Source organism: Prosopis cineraria, unplaced genomic scaffold (genome assembly GCF_029017545.1).
Source record: "Prosopis cineraria cultivar Desert tree isolate PC_DT_omini unplaced genomic scaffold, ASM2901754v1 PC14, whole genome shotgun sequence".
NCBI lineage: Eukaryota > Viridiplantae > Streptophyta > Magnoliopsida > Fabales > Fabaceae > Prosopis > Prosopis cineraria.
This window is the reverse complement of record NW_026555345.1, coordinates 11,104,717-11,121,368: the sequence shown is the minus strand read 5'-3', so window position 1 is coordinate 11,121,368 and position 16,652 is coordinate 11,104,717. Positions and strand designations below refer to the sequence as shown.

General features: G+C 29.5%; 3 protein-coding genes across 3 annotated transcripts; 2 read left to right on the top strand and 1 right to left on the bottom strand.

Annotated features, from left to right (window-relative positions):
* The first annotated feature begins 3,257 nt into the window (after window positions 1-3,257).
* Window positions 3,258-6,695, top strand: LOC129292602 (uncharacterized protein At2g27730, mitochondrial). The gene is made up of 3 exons (XM_054930179.1): window positions 3,258-3,527; window positions 4,060-4,143; window positions 6,435-6,695. Exons 1-3 carry the CDS (start codon window positions 3,387-3,389, stop codon window positions 6,459-6,461), a joined length of 252 nt encoding a protein of 83 aa, XP_054786154.1. The 5' UTR covers window positions 3,258-3,386; the 3' UTR covers window positions 6,462-6,695.
* A 1,067-nt stretch (window positions 6,696-7,762) lies between these two features.
* On the top strand, window positions 7,763-9,907 carry LOC129292318 (uncharacterized). Its single transcript, XM_054929891.1, has 4 exons — window positions 7,763-7,866; window positions 8,626-9,143; window positions 9,263-9,394; window positions 9,573-9,907. The coding sequence occupies exons 1-4, from the start codon at window positions 7,763-7,765 to the stop codon at window positions 9,704-9,706; spliced, it is 888 nt and encodes a 295-aa protein (XP_054785866.1). The 3' UTR covers window positions 9,707-9,907.
* Window positions 9,908-11,459: 1,552 nt separating this feature from the next.
* LOC129292067 (germin-like protein 9-3) lies at window positions 11,460-12,447 on the bottom strand. The gene has a single exon (XM_054929573.1). It carries the CDS (start codon window positions 12,414-12,416, stop codon window positions 11,790-11,792), a length of 627 nt encoding a protein of 208 aa, XP_054785548.1. The 5' UTR covers window positions 12,417-12,447; the 3' UTR covers window positions 11,460-11,789.
* Window positions 12,448-16,652: the final 4,205 nt, after the last annotated feature.

The window sequence follows — 16,652 nt, the reverse complement described above, 5'->3', positions numbered from 1 at the left end:
CTCGAAAAAATTCAGGCGAGTATCCGAATAAAAAAATTATTTTTAGAAAATATGTAAAATATAATAAATATTAATTAATTTTTTAAATTTTAAGTCATTTTATGCTAAAATATCATATATTTGAGTCCTATACATCATTTAAGTATCAAAAATATATATTTTATATTTTTTATAAAATAAAATAAATAATTTTAAAGTTAAAAAATTAATTAAAAATAATTTTTAAAATAAAATTTAGGTATTCGAGTTGCTCAAAGCCCGAAGGAATTTGAGTCAGGTTTAGCTATTTGAGCTTTTTTGAGAATCAAACCTGTTCGGGTTTAGGTTTATTCGAGTCGTGCTTATTCAAGTTGGGCTTGCTGGCCCACCTGAATTCCCAACTGGGTCTCTAGCTATTGTGTTGGATTTGTTTTGTGTTCCTAAGCTGGCTTGCAATCTAATTTCTGCTGGAAAACTTATTGAGTGTTGATTTGAGGATTTGGATGGTGCCACATGTCTCCTTTGGATGACCAATTGATTCAAATTATGCACGGAATTAATTATAAGTCGCCCTACATATGGAAACAAATAAATCGATAGAATACATGTTTGGGAAATTTATGTAATATTTAATAAATTTGAAAAACACATGCAATAAATTCCAAAAATTCTCACAGAACATTTTATTGCCCTCTAATTGCAAATATTAACTAGTTATGCTCAATTAATAAATGAGATAAAAATATAGAAATATTGTAAATTATCAATCTAGGAAGTTGCATTTGACATTTGGTGGGAAAAACTAGATTAATAACATATGTTTTAGTGAGCCTTACTAGTGAATATGCAAAATTTAAATAAAGAATGGGTTGAACAAGGCAATCGTATATTGTGAGACGAGAAAGATATTAATTTGAATAAAAATGATATTTTGAAGAGATTGTAAGCATGTATCTTGTTGGGGACAATACAAGAATAAGATGTGAGTGTGAAAGAACAAGAAGGGAAAGAAGAAGGTCCATCAGCGATAAGTGTAATGGCCTGATCCTCAAGAATCTAGACTAGTTAATCATTTGAAACTTAATATGACTACAGATTAGTTTAATTAGAGTTGCCCAGTGGAGCTATGGTAAGTGGATTATGAGAGACAAGTAGATGCATTTGGACAATTTGAGTCAACTACTGTGGTAATTTGTTGATATTACATAATCTGTCACGATGCACGGTGGAAGGAGAAAATTATCCTTTCAATGTCATTGGCCATAGCAAAAGTTGTGAAAAGTGCAAATGCCATGGCTAATGATGACATTTGTCATAATTTCACCCCTTTTTATGAACCATTTTTCAATTGAAATCAATTCTTTTTGATTTTATTTACTTTTTAACCTTGCTTTATAAAGCTTTTAGATTATTCTTATTTGACTTGAATTCAATTTATTTTTTAAAAATTTTATTTAATATATTTTTTTAAAGTAAGCTTGACCTATTTCTAGTATATTCTTTTTAACTTAAATTTTAATCTTTTTTATTATAGCAGATTTTATATAATATCATGATATATCTTTTCTATTATGATAAGTCATTTTTGGATTATAATTTGTAATAATGCTTTTATTCTAATTATCATAGTAAATCTTTTTCTACTATGATTCATTGTCCTAATATATTTTAAACTAAGTATTTTTTTTAATTTTAATTGTCCTGAATCTTCAATTTTGTTTTTTCTCTACTATGCTTGGCTTATATAACTAAAATTAAAGCTTTTATATCATGGTAATCCTTTCAAATAATTTAATTCTTTGAACTATTATAATAAAATTAATGATTAGTGGAGTAAGGTGTTAAAATTAATAGATTAACTCATGCATTTATGCTCCTTCACTTGTAAATTTAAAAAAGCCTCTTTGTAAATATATAAAAAGTTAATTTTAAATGAATAGATAATCTCGTAGAAAATAGTTAATAGAAATTCACTTGATAATGAATTTAAGGTTACAAGAGACTATCTATTTGTTCATAGCTAACTTTTTACAAATTTAAGAATAATCTTCCTTAGATTTATAATTAATTATTTTTAAATCACAAGTGATGATACATAAATTTAAGGGACTATATATTTATTTACGATTAAATTTTCATAAACTTATGAGTAGCTTTCCTAAAATTTACAATTTACTATTTTTACTAGGATAATGAAACTTTTTTGTCTCCTAACCTCACATTTGCCTCAATTGTTGATTTGATCTTTTAAGTTTAATTTTTATTAACTTGGTTCCTTCTGTTTTCTTATTATTATATAAGTCCTTTAAGTTTTAAAACACAGATTAACTATTAAAATAATTTAATGTATAAAGTCTATTGATAAATTTACATGTATATGTACTTAAATGAGAATAAGTTAACACTTACATTAGTTTAATTTGCATTTATATAATTACTTACACTATGTTTTATTCTCTAATTTTTTAAAATTTTAGTTTTTTTACCTGAATAATTATATTTTTTTTATTAACCGACATAGCTTCCATCAATATTCTATTATCTATGTTAACAAATTTTAATAATGTAATCTTCTTTTTAAATAATAAAGACTAAATTGATAATCAAAGTAGACTTCTAAGACTAGAATGATAAAAATTAAACTTTAAGAATTGAATCTATCACTAAAACAAATTTGAAAGACTAAAACTTATATTATCTCATTTTGAAATTTACATATGATAATGCATAAATTTATGAAATTACAAATTAATTTATAATTGACTTTTCATTCCTTCACAAGTGGCATTTCTTAAATTTATATTTGGCTTTTTTTAAAGGTATAAATGATCTTCCAATACTTATATTATTCATCGGGTGGTAAGGGCAATTTACAAATAATTTTTTTAATTTTTTTTTGATTGAACACTGATGTTATTCAATTTAAGGTGCTATCAGACACTAAATATAAGTATTTTTTTAATGATAATTTAAACCGTAGTTGAATAATATTACGAGAGACTAATCCTTTCCTTAAACCCAATCCATTGGTCATTTGTCCTTAATTCTAATGAGAACTATTGGGTTATGAGGACAATTTCGTAAATTCATTTGTCTTTAATTATTATTAATATTTTTAAAAGTACTTATTTGTCATTTTCCTTGGTTTTCTACATGTACAAGCACAAAAAAAAAAAAAAGATATACGGATAAGAACAGATACTATTTAAAGAAAAGAAAAGAAGGGAGAAAGAAAGAAAGAAGATAGATATGCAGTATTGAACCCGGTTCATTCTGTCAAGTCCGATCTGCTCATTGCGGGACCGGGATGACCCCTAAACCGCCTAGGGCTTCTAACTCCGCACGCCAGTAGCCCACAGAATCATTCCTGCGAAACCTTCGAGAGAAGAGAGGAAGCAACATTGACGATGGCAATGAGATCTGTCCTAAATCGAGGATCGGTGACTCGTTCGATGGAGTCAAGTCGGGGCGCTTTCACTCGCTACTTCAGCGACAAAGGCCGGATTCTTAGTGAGGAAGAACAGGCCAAAGAGAACGTCTACATCCAGGTAATATTGATTTTCTCGACCACTTTCATTCCGTCCTGCTAGGTTGCTGAGAAACCGGTGTAAAGTTTGACGGTTCTGTTTGCTTTGCGAGAAAAAGAAAAGGTTGAGTTTGATCATAATTGTTATACAGGACATTGCGATATTAATATTTAGGTGATTGAGTTTGATCATAATTATTGTCTCTTTTTAGATTGTAAACATTTAACGGGATTAGATTATGTGGCTTTTGCCTCAAATTCTAAGTCAACCTGCTGGGCTTTACCGTTCCAAGAACAAGGACATTTATATGAGTAAATATTTGATGCCCGATCATCTTTTGGGTGAGTATTTATATGTTATATGTAGGTTATATTGTTTTTGCTGTAAAATATTGTTTAAATGTGGAGATGGTTTAACGATTTCTATTCAGATTGTCAAATATTACCTGTGAATTTTTTTTTTTAATGTACTTCGATAACATAATGGAGCTACTATAAACATAAATATCTATATCTATTTGTCTTTAATATTGTTTTTAATTTTCTTTGCTAAGAAATGGGAGAGGGAAAGGATGGAGAAACAGAGGGAAAAGGCTGAAAAAGAAAAGGCTGAGAAAGAGAAAGCAAATGCTGAGAAGGTATAGCTCATGTTCTGTCTGTTTTATTTTCTATGTTTCTATGTTCTCTTTGTCTCTTACTATTGGTGGAGCTTACATAATATTTTTTATTTTAGTTAACAATATTTATAAAAGCTTGATTGATGATAGAGTACAATGTTATTGTGCAATCTATATAGCCAATCCCATCTAGTGGGATAAGGCTTGTTGTTTTGTATCAAGCACGTTAAACTGTTCATGTGATTTTCTTTTGGTCCTTGAGGGTGAAACTGCTCATAGAGGGGCCCCTTTGGTTGCTGGAAAGAAAGCGAGTGAAATGGATTAAAGAAACAGAGACAAAAAAAAAAAAAAGATTAAATAGAGGGGAGATTGGTCAAACATATTCATGAGGAGGAATGATAATTTAGTTTATGAGGTTAGAATTCATGATTCATAAAGTTTTTGGAAGGTGTGACGATTCTCATATTTGTAGTATGTGGTATTAGGTTTTATCATGCTTCCCATATAGTGTAGGGGAGAATAATTTAGTTCATTTTTATACTTATTTTTTTAATCCATTTAATTTCCATCTTTTCCAATAACCAAACAACTCCTTAATTCATTTGAAGGAATGAGTGGTTTGGCATATTGTAGTCATAATAAACTAGGATCATGGTCGAGTAATGTGTCAAATTATGTGTATTTACAATTACAATTCAGAGTGTATAGCGCAGGATGACTACCAAAAGACAATTCAATTTTTTTACTCCCATCTATAATATTCACATATTGAATACTACTTATCTCTTTTAAAAAAGTATAATAATCAGCTACTTGGGTTTAGTTCAAATGGAAGTGGCGGGCTAATTTTTCACTTGTGATGGTTCAAGCCCTTATAATCAGGGATGTACCCACATTGAAGGAAGTGGAGGCAATTGCAGTGACTAAATTAGCAAAAATTTCACTTATCTTCATGTCAAAATTGCATTTTCCCCACCCCTTTAAAATTGCAATTACCCCCACAAAAGATCAATTGCCCTACACTCTCTTTAAAATTATCAAGCATATATATTTAAAGATGTACACTCTTGTTGTATTTATTATGAAAATAAAATTTATGATGCAAATGAAATCAATATATATTCTTAAACTTTCATACACTTTATTTGTATATTTCTTTAATTAATATTTAGAATTATATTTTCTTCAAAAAAATATTCATATTTATATTTGGTATAAATGTTGCCCCAACTAACAAAGTTTTCTGAATTCATCACTGCTTATAATGTGTCGAAAATATGCACGTGCTATACATCCATCTTATTTATATGAACTTTTTAATTACATTACACGGATGAAGAAAAGTGGTAAAATCAATTGATGTTCTTGGTTTTATGATAAATTGTCATGAGATTCCAAAATTACTCTTCATTAAAGTCTCTTTTATTCGAAAATCCAATATATTTCTTTTGCGCAAGAGAGAAAGGGTTATAGTCATGAAGGGTGTATTTCGAAAACATTAATAAATGCTTCATAAGGGGTCTTATGAATATTGATAGTTACTTAAATTGCCTATTTCATTTGTTGAAAATAATAATAGTTATTTAAAGTGGGTCTGTCATTTACATGCTGAAGAGATCAAGTTGTTGGATCACTTATTAATTACCTAAACTAAAATTTCATTCGCTCTTAGTGCTATGTCATGGCTAGTTGGGATTGACATTTGATGCAGCCTGCTGCTTTCCACCTAAGAAAGGGACCCATTCTGATGGTTTTTGTAACTGTTTGCACAGTAGACACTCCAGTGGTCCAACCACTGAATGGCTCAATGATTTACATTTATTGATCCATACAATCTCTCAGTCATAGTTCGTTTGGTTCTTCTTCTCCATCTTTCTTTGTTTTACTTTCATTTTTTTCCATATCATTTTCCCTCTTCTTTGTTAGAAGTTTTATCACTCTATTTCTTTCTTTATTCTCATTCTCCATTTTAAGTTTGACCCAGGGTTCTGGGTTATGCTGCCACAGTGCACACCAAGTGTTTGAAGAATTCTAGAGAATATGACTACATCATGCACTCATTTTTTCAGTTATTTAGCCGTTTATTAAATGTAATCAAAATTTTCAGTGAATTATTAAAATGTGTTCCCATGATGTGCAAGGACAAGTTTTGTAACACATAATGTTATGTGGATGTTTTGATTGAAATAGAAAGGCCAAGAATTTGTTATACTGCCTTAACTTCACCTCAGATAAGGAGGCATTTAATCTATCTTGTAGTTTTCTTCCCACAATTAATCTAACACTTCATTCTTTCTATATTGCTTTGTTAGAAACCTGAAGGGACTCAACAGGGCTGACTTTGTCATTCATCCAAGCTTTCAAAGCATCACTGAGATGTAATTATGAAGAAGAATAAAGGGGACAACTTAACTCTCAGTGGGCTTTTGTTCACTCTGTGGAATCAGTTTCTTGTTTATATGTCACTGTGTTGTTTGATGCAACTGCCATGTTAACTCTGTATCTCATGTTATGACCCCTAACTTGTTTATATCTAACTGTGCTGTTTGACACAAGCGTTCTTGCTTGGCCAATCTAACTTTGAGTTTTTATGGCTACTTATTGAAGGGGTCAATGCCTAGAAATTATGAAACACATGAACAGATCCTTTCCTCATGGTCACTGCATTTCATGCATTCGGGGCTGATCTTAGGCTTAGTTTGGATGGAGGGAAGATGGGAAGAAAAATATGGAGAAAAAACTAGGAGAAAAGATTTTCAAAAATAGTAAATTTTTGGGATACTAAAACTTTTTGTTCTTCAAATTTATTTCAGTTATCAATTTGGTTCTTCAAGTTTTATTTTTATTGATTTGGTCTCTTATGTTTTATTAAATTATCACATTCCTTTAAGTTTTAAAACACACATTGACTTTTAAAATAACTTCATATGTAAACTGTATTGATGACTTAACTTGTATATATAGCTATGAGAATAAATTAACTTTCAAATTGATTTAATTTTTATCAATATAATTTCTTATACTGTGTGTTATGCTCTTATCTTTTAAAATTTCAAAATCTTATGTGTGGTATACTACTTTTAATCAACCTTTACCTTATTGTGTGAAGGTAGTGGATGATGAAAGGAGGTTAATTGCTAGACTTGCTTAGCTTGTAGCCTTGCTTTGTTAAGGTTCAATATTTTCATTCAATTTTTATTTCAAAATATGTTTTTTCCTATTTAAATAGTTATATTTTTTTCATTAATTTACATGGTTACCATCAATATTTTATGATTTATACTAATAAATTTTAATAATGTGGCTTTCGTTGTAAATAATAAAGATCAAATTGATAATTGAAGTAAATGTAAGGAATTAAATTGATAAAAATTAAATTTGAATGATTAAATTGATAATTAAAGCAATTTTGAGAGGATAAAAGTTAAGTTTTATCTAAATTTTTTTTTACTATTTTGAAGAATTTTCTTTCATAGTTTTCTATCTTCTTCTTCTTTTTTTTTTCTCCTATTCGAATGGGTTGATCATATCTGTTCAAAGTTCAAACAATCGGTTGCTCCATTTTGTGCGTACCCACTCCATCCCTCCTTTCTTTCTCATGATAATATCATTGTTACAACAGTACGCTTTAAGCTGTAAGATGCACTTTCTTGATGCTACCCATCAAAGAGAGGCAACTGGTTCAGTGAAGTTTGTATTTTCTTGTGGTGAAACAGAGCAGCATCGCAAGGAATTGAGTGCCAAGTAGATTGAGTCCCTAGTGCATTCAACATATACCACCATAATTTAGTTTAGCAGCAAATAATATATGAAAATCCAATGATCCGGTATGTAAAGATGCAACAAAAGCAGATAACATGCCAATCAAAGCAGAAATTTACAGTGGATGAACATATTTGTTTCTCTCGCAGACCTTTTATGCATTTATGCGCCACGAAGGTCTAATGTTGGCGCTGAAGGCCAGGGATGGAACTAGAAACAATGGGGGGGAAGGAGAAGGAAAGGAGGGGGGGGGGGGGGGAATGCAAAATCACATAACAGTGGGAAACAAAAATTAATTTTAACATTTTTTTACAAGTAAAAATCAAGTCAGTTGTGCAAAAATTTTGCCACATGGCTGGAATATTAACATAATGACATGAATAATAGATGCTTTCCTCATTTAAACAAGTAGATGGGAGATTGGTTATCAATACTTGTCTTGTAACAATTTAGTTAAAAAAAAAGTTTATTCATTGTTCATGAAAGCATCCCCGAAGCATTTTCTCCTTAAGGGGTAGTTTTTATTTTCTTAAATTAAAAGGTAAAAATATTCTGAAATTTTTTCACAAGAACTTATATGAAGTAGATCTTATTTTCTTAAATTAGAGGGTAACAGTGTCCTGAAATTTTTTTACAAAAAATATCTGATATTTTATTATTATTATTATTATTATTTTGAAGTAATGTTATTTCAAAGCTTTCAAAAGAGATATATTACTCAATTACTCAATGTTAATTTAGAGTGACTGTTACCGGCCAGCGAATTACACGTGTCGGCTATTCATTTGATGCAACGGTAATACACGTCAACTCAGATTCAGTCAATTCCCCACCCTCTCTCCTGCTACCGGGTCTCTTCTCATGCAATCGAGATTGGATGATGATTGATGAAGATGAGAGGCTGAAGTCGAAGGAGGAAGAGATGGAGAAGACGGGCAAACGTCTCTGGAAGATGACGATGACACCGACGCAACAGTCTCCCCTGCAGGTCGGCAGCCTCTATCGACGCAAACGACGTGATCGAGTTATCGAGATTATGACGACAACCACCGTACACGGCAGCCTCTCTACTTCACATCGGCGGCCAATCGAACAAGGAGGAAAATGCAGGTCCCACACAAGCTTCTTCATCAAACGAAAATGCCAGAAAATGCAGATCCCACACGCGCTTCACCATCCGGCGAACGAAGTGAAGAACGCAGAATCTGAGAACACCTCACTTGCTTCCTCCGGATTTCAAGAATTTCGTGAAGGAGCAGGTCGAATTTTGGGTTAGGTAGACGTTCTTTTCCAATTGTGGTTGCCCGATCGAGCAGCCTGTGGACAGTGTCGGGTTATCAATGAATCTCAAACTGAATTGGAGTAATTGATTTTACAGATATTGCTTATGAATCTCACATTGGTCGGATTCCCTGTTCTGGAAATTCAAACACTAAGAAGAAGACAAAGAAGCAGAAGAAGAAGATGGAGGTGCAGGAGAACATGGTTGATCCGATAAAAGCAGCCACAGGTACTGATACAGTTATTGACAAACCCTCTTTGCTCCGTCAATCATGCCCTCACTTGATTTCTGTTGCGTCTCCTTGGTGAAGTTATTTGGGGTGTTATATGCGTCTTTTACTAATTTATCTATGTTATATGTTTATGTTGGTATACCCGATTGGGTTCACGATATGCTAAGCTCCCAGATGATGAAACATGGGATTTGATAGCAGCAGTGGTCGAATTTCACAGTCAGGGAGTGAAGAGGCTGCAGAAGACGGAGGAGGAGGAGCAAGAGAACGGAAAGCTCGTGTGTCAAATGAATAGCACACACGTGTAATTCGCCGGTCAAGCAAATATTTGACAAACAACAGATTGTCTAAATTAACATTATGGTAGGACAATACTTCTCTGTTTTTTAAAATTTGAAATAATTTTATTTAAAAAAAATTAGAATACTAGATAGCTTGTTAAAAATTTTTAGGATATTTTTTCCTTTAGTCCTATTTCCTTTTGTGGATAAAATTATAGATGAATTAGATTTTGAGGATTAACTAGAATTAGTGCACATTTGTTTAAGGTTTAATTTTTTTTTCTTGAAAAAATTACTTTTTTTTAAAGTCTCTTTTTATAATTTTTTTGTTTGTTTAAAATTTTAAAAATAATCATAATTTAAAAAAATAACATATTTCTAGTTATTTTGGAAGAGGTACTTACTTTGAATAGATTTTAAAAATACAAAAGAGAATGCCATGAAAATATAGATAATACAGAAGGTATTATAAAATAACTAAATAATAAATTAATTTTATAAATAGAAATTCATGAAATGTAATAAAATATAAAAATAATTAAATAATAATATTGTTGTTATTATAACAAAATATAAAATGACACTTGTTTTTTATAAAATTTTTATAAAATAATTTTTTATAAAACTATATTAAAATTATTTATTTTTAATTTTAAAAAAATCAATCATTAAAAAAATGTCTTGCATAATTTAAAGAATACTTATAAAAAATTTACATATTATTCCTTAATGTGGTTTTAACAATTATACTCGGCAGCTGAATTTATCCACACTATCATACGGTATGGGCTAATTTCCCGCTAACTTGACCTATTATTTGTTTTGGATTTGGATCAAAGTAGTAAATTTGATTCAAATTTAAATCCCACTAATCCAAAGGTAACATTGTTTAATTTTAAAGAAAACTTTTTCATGCCACAGAACTGAAAACTTGAAAGTTTAGACTAGAGTTGACAATTTGTGCAGACTAGGCTCAATTTGAATTAGATTTATTCTAATTGGACTTAAAATATTCAAACATATAAAAAAGTTTATATAACCAAATTCGACCCTAACCCCTCGAGTTGGCCTAAATACCAACATTGTTAAATATTTTTTTTATTTTATTTAAAAAATTAATCTTTTCAATTTTTGTTTTATTTTAAACATATTTTATTAATAATAAAAAAGGAATTCGAGTATTCTGGCTAAGCCTATTCAAGTTTGGGCTTGGATCGGATTTCTTAACATTTATTCGAGTGACTCAAATAAGCTAAAGTAAAGAAGATTCTCTAAAACCCCTAAATGCTGCCCTAAATTTTTCAAATTTATTCAAGTTAGTCCAAATTACCGCCTTTAGTTGAGAATTTTGATCAGACTAGTTGCCACATGTAATCACAAATTGACTAAAAGGATCCGTTTTGAAGTAACACATGCATTTATATTCTATTCTTTTGTTTTGTTTTATTTTTGTTTTTTGTTTTTTGATAGCATGAGGAGTAAACTTCGTCAATAGCAGAGATTATCTCTCAAAGAGTAGACTTTTCCTAACTAAATTGCTACATGTACAAGGGTTGAGATTCAAACCTCCAACCACTTATTTAATTGATGAGAACCCTTATCACTCACTTCAACTTTAATTGATACATGCATTTATATTCTTTTTATTCTTATTAGGGATAGAGGTGAAACTTATTAAATTTAAGACATGGTTAATAAGGTTTAAAATTTTACTTAGTTTCAGTGAAATATGTTAAAAGTGACTTATAAATAAGATTTAAAGGAATATCAAAAAATCATTTTAAAAGGTTTCCTATATAATAGGGCCAGGAGATATAAAATACAAAACAATACAACAATTAAATGAGATCATACAGTACTTTTAACACTTGTAAATAGCTGCAACAGAAATATTTATTATGGCAGGATGTTATAAATCACATGCTAGTACTTAGCATAAATTAAACTACAATAACAAGAAACTTAAGGGATATAGACAACAAGGAGATTCATTGGCAAAATTAGCAGATATTATAGATTAAAACACTTGATCTAAATCCAAACCGAAGAAGAAGAAGAAGACAGCATCAATATCACACTAGAAGAGCGCTAAACCTTTCACATGATCACCTCAAGACTTTTTGACAGAGTCAATAATCTCTTCACAGTAGAAAACATCAATCTTGAAAGATTTTGCCAAAACCTCTTCATCAATCCCAGATCCAAACAATGAAATAGGCACAGAAACTGTTCCTGCATTTGCACTTCCAAAGGCAGAAATGGCAGTGGCATGAACAACATGAGGATTATACTGATAATGGATCAACCCCTTTGGAAATATGAACATATCTCCAGCTTCTAGGGTTTGTTTGTAGAGATTGAGTTTCGTATCAACGACACCAACTTGTAATGAACCATGGAGAAGGAACAGAAGCTCCGAGGCACGTGGGTGAGTGTGAGGAGGGTTGATGGTACCAGAAGGAAACTGAAATAGAGCATATGATATGCTTAGGCCATTAAGAGCTGGGAATTCAAGCATAGTGACTTTCGTTGTTTTGAATGAAGTTTGAGGATGGATCAATAATCCTCTCAGTCCTGTGTAAGTGAAGAAAGATCCATTGATTGTAGTGTTGTTATTTTGTGGGATTGTGAAATCTGAGATGATATCTGGATCACCTGCAAGAGAAATTTTGTTGTTGATCAAGAAAGCAAGTAGAGACAATGGCAAAAGAAGAGATATTGATGAGGACAAAGCCATCTTGTTAAAGTTACTTTAGTTGTGACCTTGTGATGCTTGTTTATGTACATATGGGAAATTTTTTTGTATCTTCATTTTTAATGGTTTTTTTTTTTTCAAATTCAGCCAGTTAATCAATAAAATGTAGTAATGGTCTACTTCATGATATATTTTTAAATTAAATTCAAGCCAAATCAAAGATATTTTTGACTGGTGGTGGGGCTGTACAAGGTGGTAAACATGATTTTTTAGGTCACAATTTCATTCACCAATAATTGTTGGATTTGACACTACTAAGTGATATCTGTAACAATGTTTTCAAAACCGAATCGAATATCAAATCGAAAAGGCTAACGGTTCACGATTCATATGAACTATCCTAGTCGAACTGATGATGTAATAATTAAATTAAAAGATTATATGTGTATATAATAATCTAAATGTAAGAAATAAATATGAAATCGTTACTTAATTTAAAAATAAAATTGAATATTTTAAATTTATCATAACTTAATAAGCCACGTGATACAAGATAATATCAAATGATTAAAAAAATTAGTCATTTTTTAAAAAAATTGATAAAAATAAAAAGAAAAAGAAAAATAAGTATTTTTTAAATAGTCTGATTTTTAAAAATAGGAACCGATTCCTAGTTTGACAACTGGTCCAAAGTTACTTAATCTGGCCCAATTCTCCAAACAATTTTTTCAGCTTGATCAAGCCGTTAGTCTGACTAATCAATGGTCTGATTGTCCGGTTTAATATGGTTTTTTAATCATTGATTTGGATTAATTAGAAAATACTTGGAATCCTTTAAACAAAATCTTTGAATTCAAGTCTTGTGAATAGGAAAATTAGAGAAATTCTACTCAATTAGAGTCTAACAATACAATTTTTTTTTCCAGCTAACGATACAAATTCATATTAGCATAATATCATAATTTGGGTAAATTTAAAGCATAAATGTTAGAAAACACAAACATTCTCTCTCACTCACTATTTTTATATATAATAAATTGTATAAGTTTAATTTCAAAACATCAGCGTTACCCTCTTATTGACGAATGAACATGAATGGAAGGGTGGTTGTGGACTTTTGATGGTAGATGGATTAACTGGAATAATTAATTTCAAGTTTATGACAAATATATATATATATATATATATGGTGAAATAAACAGAAAGTCTCTTGCTATATTCTCATAATCCCTTTTTCCCTTAATCTTAGTGAAGCCCAGTTATATATCTTCAAGCGGATTTCAAGTTTGTTTATATTCTGAATTTTATTGCTTATCTTCTGTTTGGGACACTAACGATATCTAAAAAGCCAATGCTATTGTGAGCTGGACACAACTTTGCAAGTTTGATTATTACAAGAGCTTTCTTTTCAAGGTTCAGTTCTTCCTTAATGATATAATTAAGAAAATGACATTTACTGATTTTCATCCACGGACCATGGAAATATCTTATCAAACAAAAGTGGCTTCATATTTTTCATTTTGAGTTACCACTACAAAACAAATTAAGTGGCTTGGGCACTATTATAATTTATAAATGTAATATGGAATTGTGAAAGAACATTTATTTATTTTCTAAGCAATGTGATATTCTTCAATAATGAATGAGAAATAATACAAGGAAGCTAAATTATAATTGAAGGGGAATGAAATTAAAGGACAAAAGATTGAATTAAATTTAAATAGGGACCAAATCTCTCATTCCATGATTTAAAACCATCAAAACAATAATTTATCAATGAAATTTGCTAATTTATAAAAGAAAAATTTGTTAAATATATAATCCCTTCTAGTGATTTATCAGTTATATGTCTTTACTTGCATTCTTTAAAAGGTTAATATACAATTTAAACTATGAACTATAGATTTATGAGTGATTTAAATTCTAAACTTTTAAAAGGTACATTTTAAACTCTAAACAATTAAAATTTAATAATTTCACCCCACCATTAAGTTTAAATGAACATTTGTCAAAATGAGGCCTAATGTGTGGTTTTTTTCAAACCAGGGTAGGAGAGAGAGGGAGAGTATAATTTAGTAAAAATCAGATGTCAAGCTTTACTTTTTAAAAAACTAACGAATGTTTGTTAAAATTTAACAATGAAGTGAAATTCTCCCAACTTTAATCGTTTAAGATTCAGAATATATCTTTTAAAATTTAAGAGTCAAATTTTCTTTGAATCTACAATTCAAGATTCAATTATATATTAACTTTTCTTTAAAATATGAATTTAAAAGTGAAATTTGTTAATTTGTGAAGGACAACCATTTTCCAATATTCACTTGTCATTTATCTCACTTCGCCACGGCATTAAAAACTCCCTTTATCCTTCATTAAGGTTTCCAATAATAGGGGCAAATGGGTATAATGGAGAAAAGTTGGAGGAGACAATTCCAATGAATAAAATGGACCAGATTAAAAATTGGGTGAAATTATGAAGGGTTATGAATTAATTTTCCCTTAAATAAAGAAAAATACACTTTTATAAATAAAATAAACAATTTAATCTTTTATCCATGAGCCAGCCAAATGCAAATTTTTTGCAGTCAAACTATCCTCAAATGGTGTCCTCGACAAGGTTGTGTTTTCAAGCACATTTGAATCACTGGTACTACTGGCCATGGCTTACCAAAAGCCAACGATGACATTAGATTCAGCCCGTTTGGTTTGCTTGATTCAAAAATTAAAACTTCATTTCTAGGATGTAGGAAGTTATTTTAGTAAAACATTTTACAAGAAAACACATCTTAAAAACTCATTTAAATAGTGATTGAAAGTAAATTTAAAAAACATAACTATTTAAAATTTTTAAAAAGTAAATTTAAAAAGTAGGATATTATTTAATCATACTACCTCAAGTTTAATCTCTCATTCTTTTATTTAAAAAATTTTATTTATTAAAATGCAATTATCATTTTAATAATAATAATTAGATATTAAGTTTTCAGCATTATAAATTTAATAATTAATCATATTAATTTTTAGCATTAATGTATAATAAAAATTACACATCTTTATCACATTTTCTAAAATTACAAATTAAAAGGTACAAATAATTAGAGATCAAGTTTTTAACATTATAGATCAAATTTTATGTTATTTAAAATCTTTATCATATTTTTTAAATATTTTAAATATATTACATTTGTATAATAAAAATTATAAATCATCATAAATTAATGTCCTTTTTTATAATTGTACATTTAAAAGTATATTTCATTATCATAATCCAAACAACTTTCATTATACTAAATTGACTTTTGAAAAAGTATATTCAAACACAAATTTTGTTACAACAACTGACTTTAACTAAACTAACTTTTGTCAAATAAATTTTTATCAAATAGAATTTTGATAAATTAAAAACTAAACACACTCAATTTTTAGGATTTTAGGAATTTTCTACACATAAATAAATATAGCAAAAATGTATAAAAAACAATTTTTTTTAAAAAAAAGCAAATAGCACACTAATATGTAGATCATGAATTTAAAAATCCTTTTAGATGAAGCAATGTCCCTCAAAGGACCCCCCACACGCTCTCAAACACTTCTAGAAGATCTTAAAAGTGTAAATTAAAAAAAGATAAAAATTGGAATGAATCCTACTCTCAAGGACCAAGGGTCTCTCCCTTTTTTTTTACTCCCTTTCCCTCCACTTTTCCCATCTCCATCTTTCAAATTTTTTTATTTAAAAATTCCCATCTCCATCATTCAAATTTTTTTATTAAATAATTTTTTAAATAAAAAAATTAATAAATGATGGAAATAAAAGAAATAAGAAAAATGGAGGAAAAGGAAGTGAAGACACCTCACTTCCCTACTTGTCAATGCTAGCATATAACGAGCACCTGCCACCCTGGCGGAATTGCTACATGCGCCACGCTATTGGACTCGTGTCACCGTCACAAGCCGAGTCTTGTTCATACTTCACCAATGGATGAGCGCATTGAGAACACGCCCAACACTAGAGAGTGAGATGAGTTTTGTTTTGTTAAAAAAAAAACAAAAAAAAATTAATAATTTGATTCTCATAATCTTAATTTAATTATAATTTAATATCTTAACTTTGACATATTATCATTTAATTCTTAAAATTTTGACTCAATTATAATTTAATTCTTAAATTTTGACTCTTACGATTCAGTTCCTACAATTTCAATCATTTAAATATTGATTCTTATATCTTAAAAAATAAAATAATAAAAATTAAAATTATGTTAAAATTTACTGCTAATA

Bases quoted from the DNA above. Each gene is read 5' to 3' on its own strand.
- LOC129292602 (XM_054930179.1), top strand. From the start codon at position 3,387: ATGGCAATGAGATCTGTCCTAAATCGAGGATCGGTGACTCGTTCGATG. The intron at 3,528-4,059 runs GTAATATTGATT...TTCTTTGCTAAG, and splicing joins AAGAGAACGTCTACATCCAG to AAATGGGAGAGGGAAAGGAT. The intron at 4,144-6,434 runs GTATAGCTCATG...TTGCTTTGTTAG, and splicing joins AGAAAGCAAATGCTGAGAAG to AAACCTGAAGGGACTCAACA.
- LOC129292318 (XM_054929891.1), top strand. From the start codon at position 7,763: ATGCACTTTCTTGATGCTACCCATCAAAGAGAGGCAACTGGTTCAGTG. The intron at 7,867-8,625 runs GTAGATTGAGTC...ATGTTAATTTAG, and splicing joins CGCAAGGAATTGAGTGCCAA to AGTGACTGTTACCGGCCAGC. The intron at 9,144-9,262 runs GTCGAATTTTGG...TTGATTTTACAG, and splicing joins AGAATTTCGTGAAGGAGCAG to ATATTGCTTATGAATCTCAC.
- LOC129292067 (XM_054929573.1), bottom strand. From the start codon at position 12,416: ATGGCTTTGTCCTCATCAATATCTCTTCTTTTGCCATTGTCTCTACTT.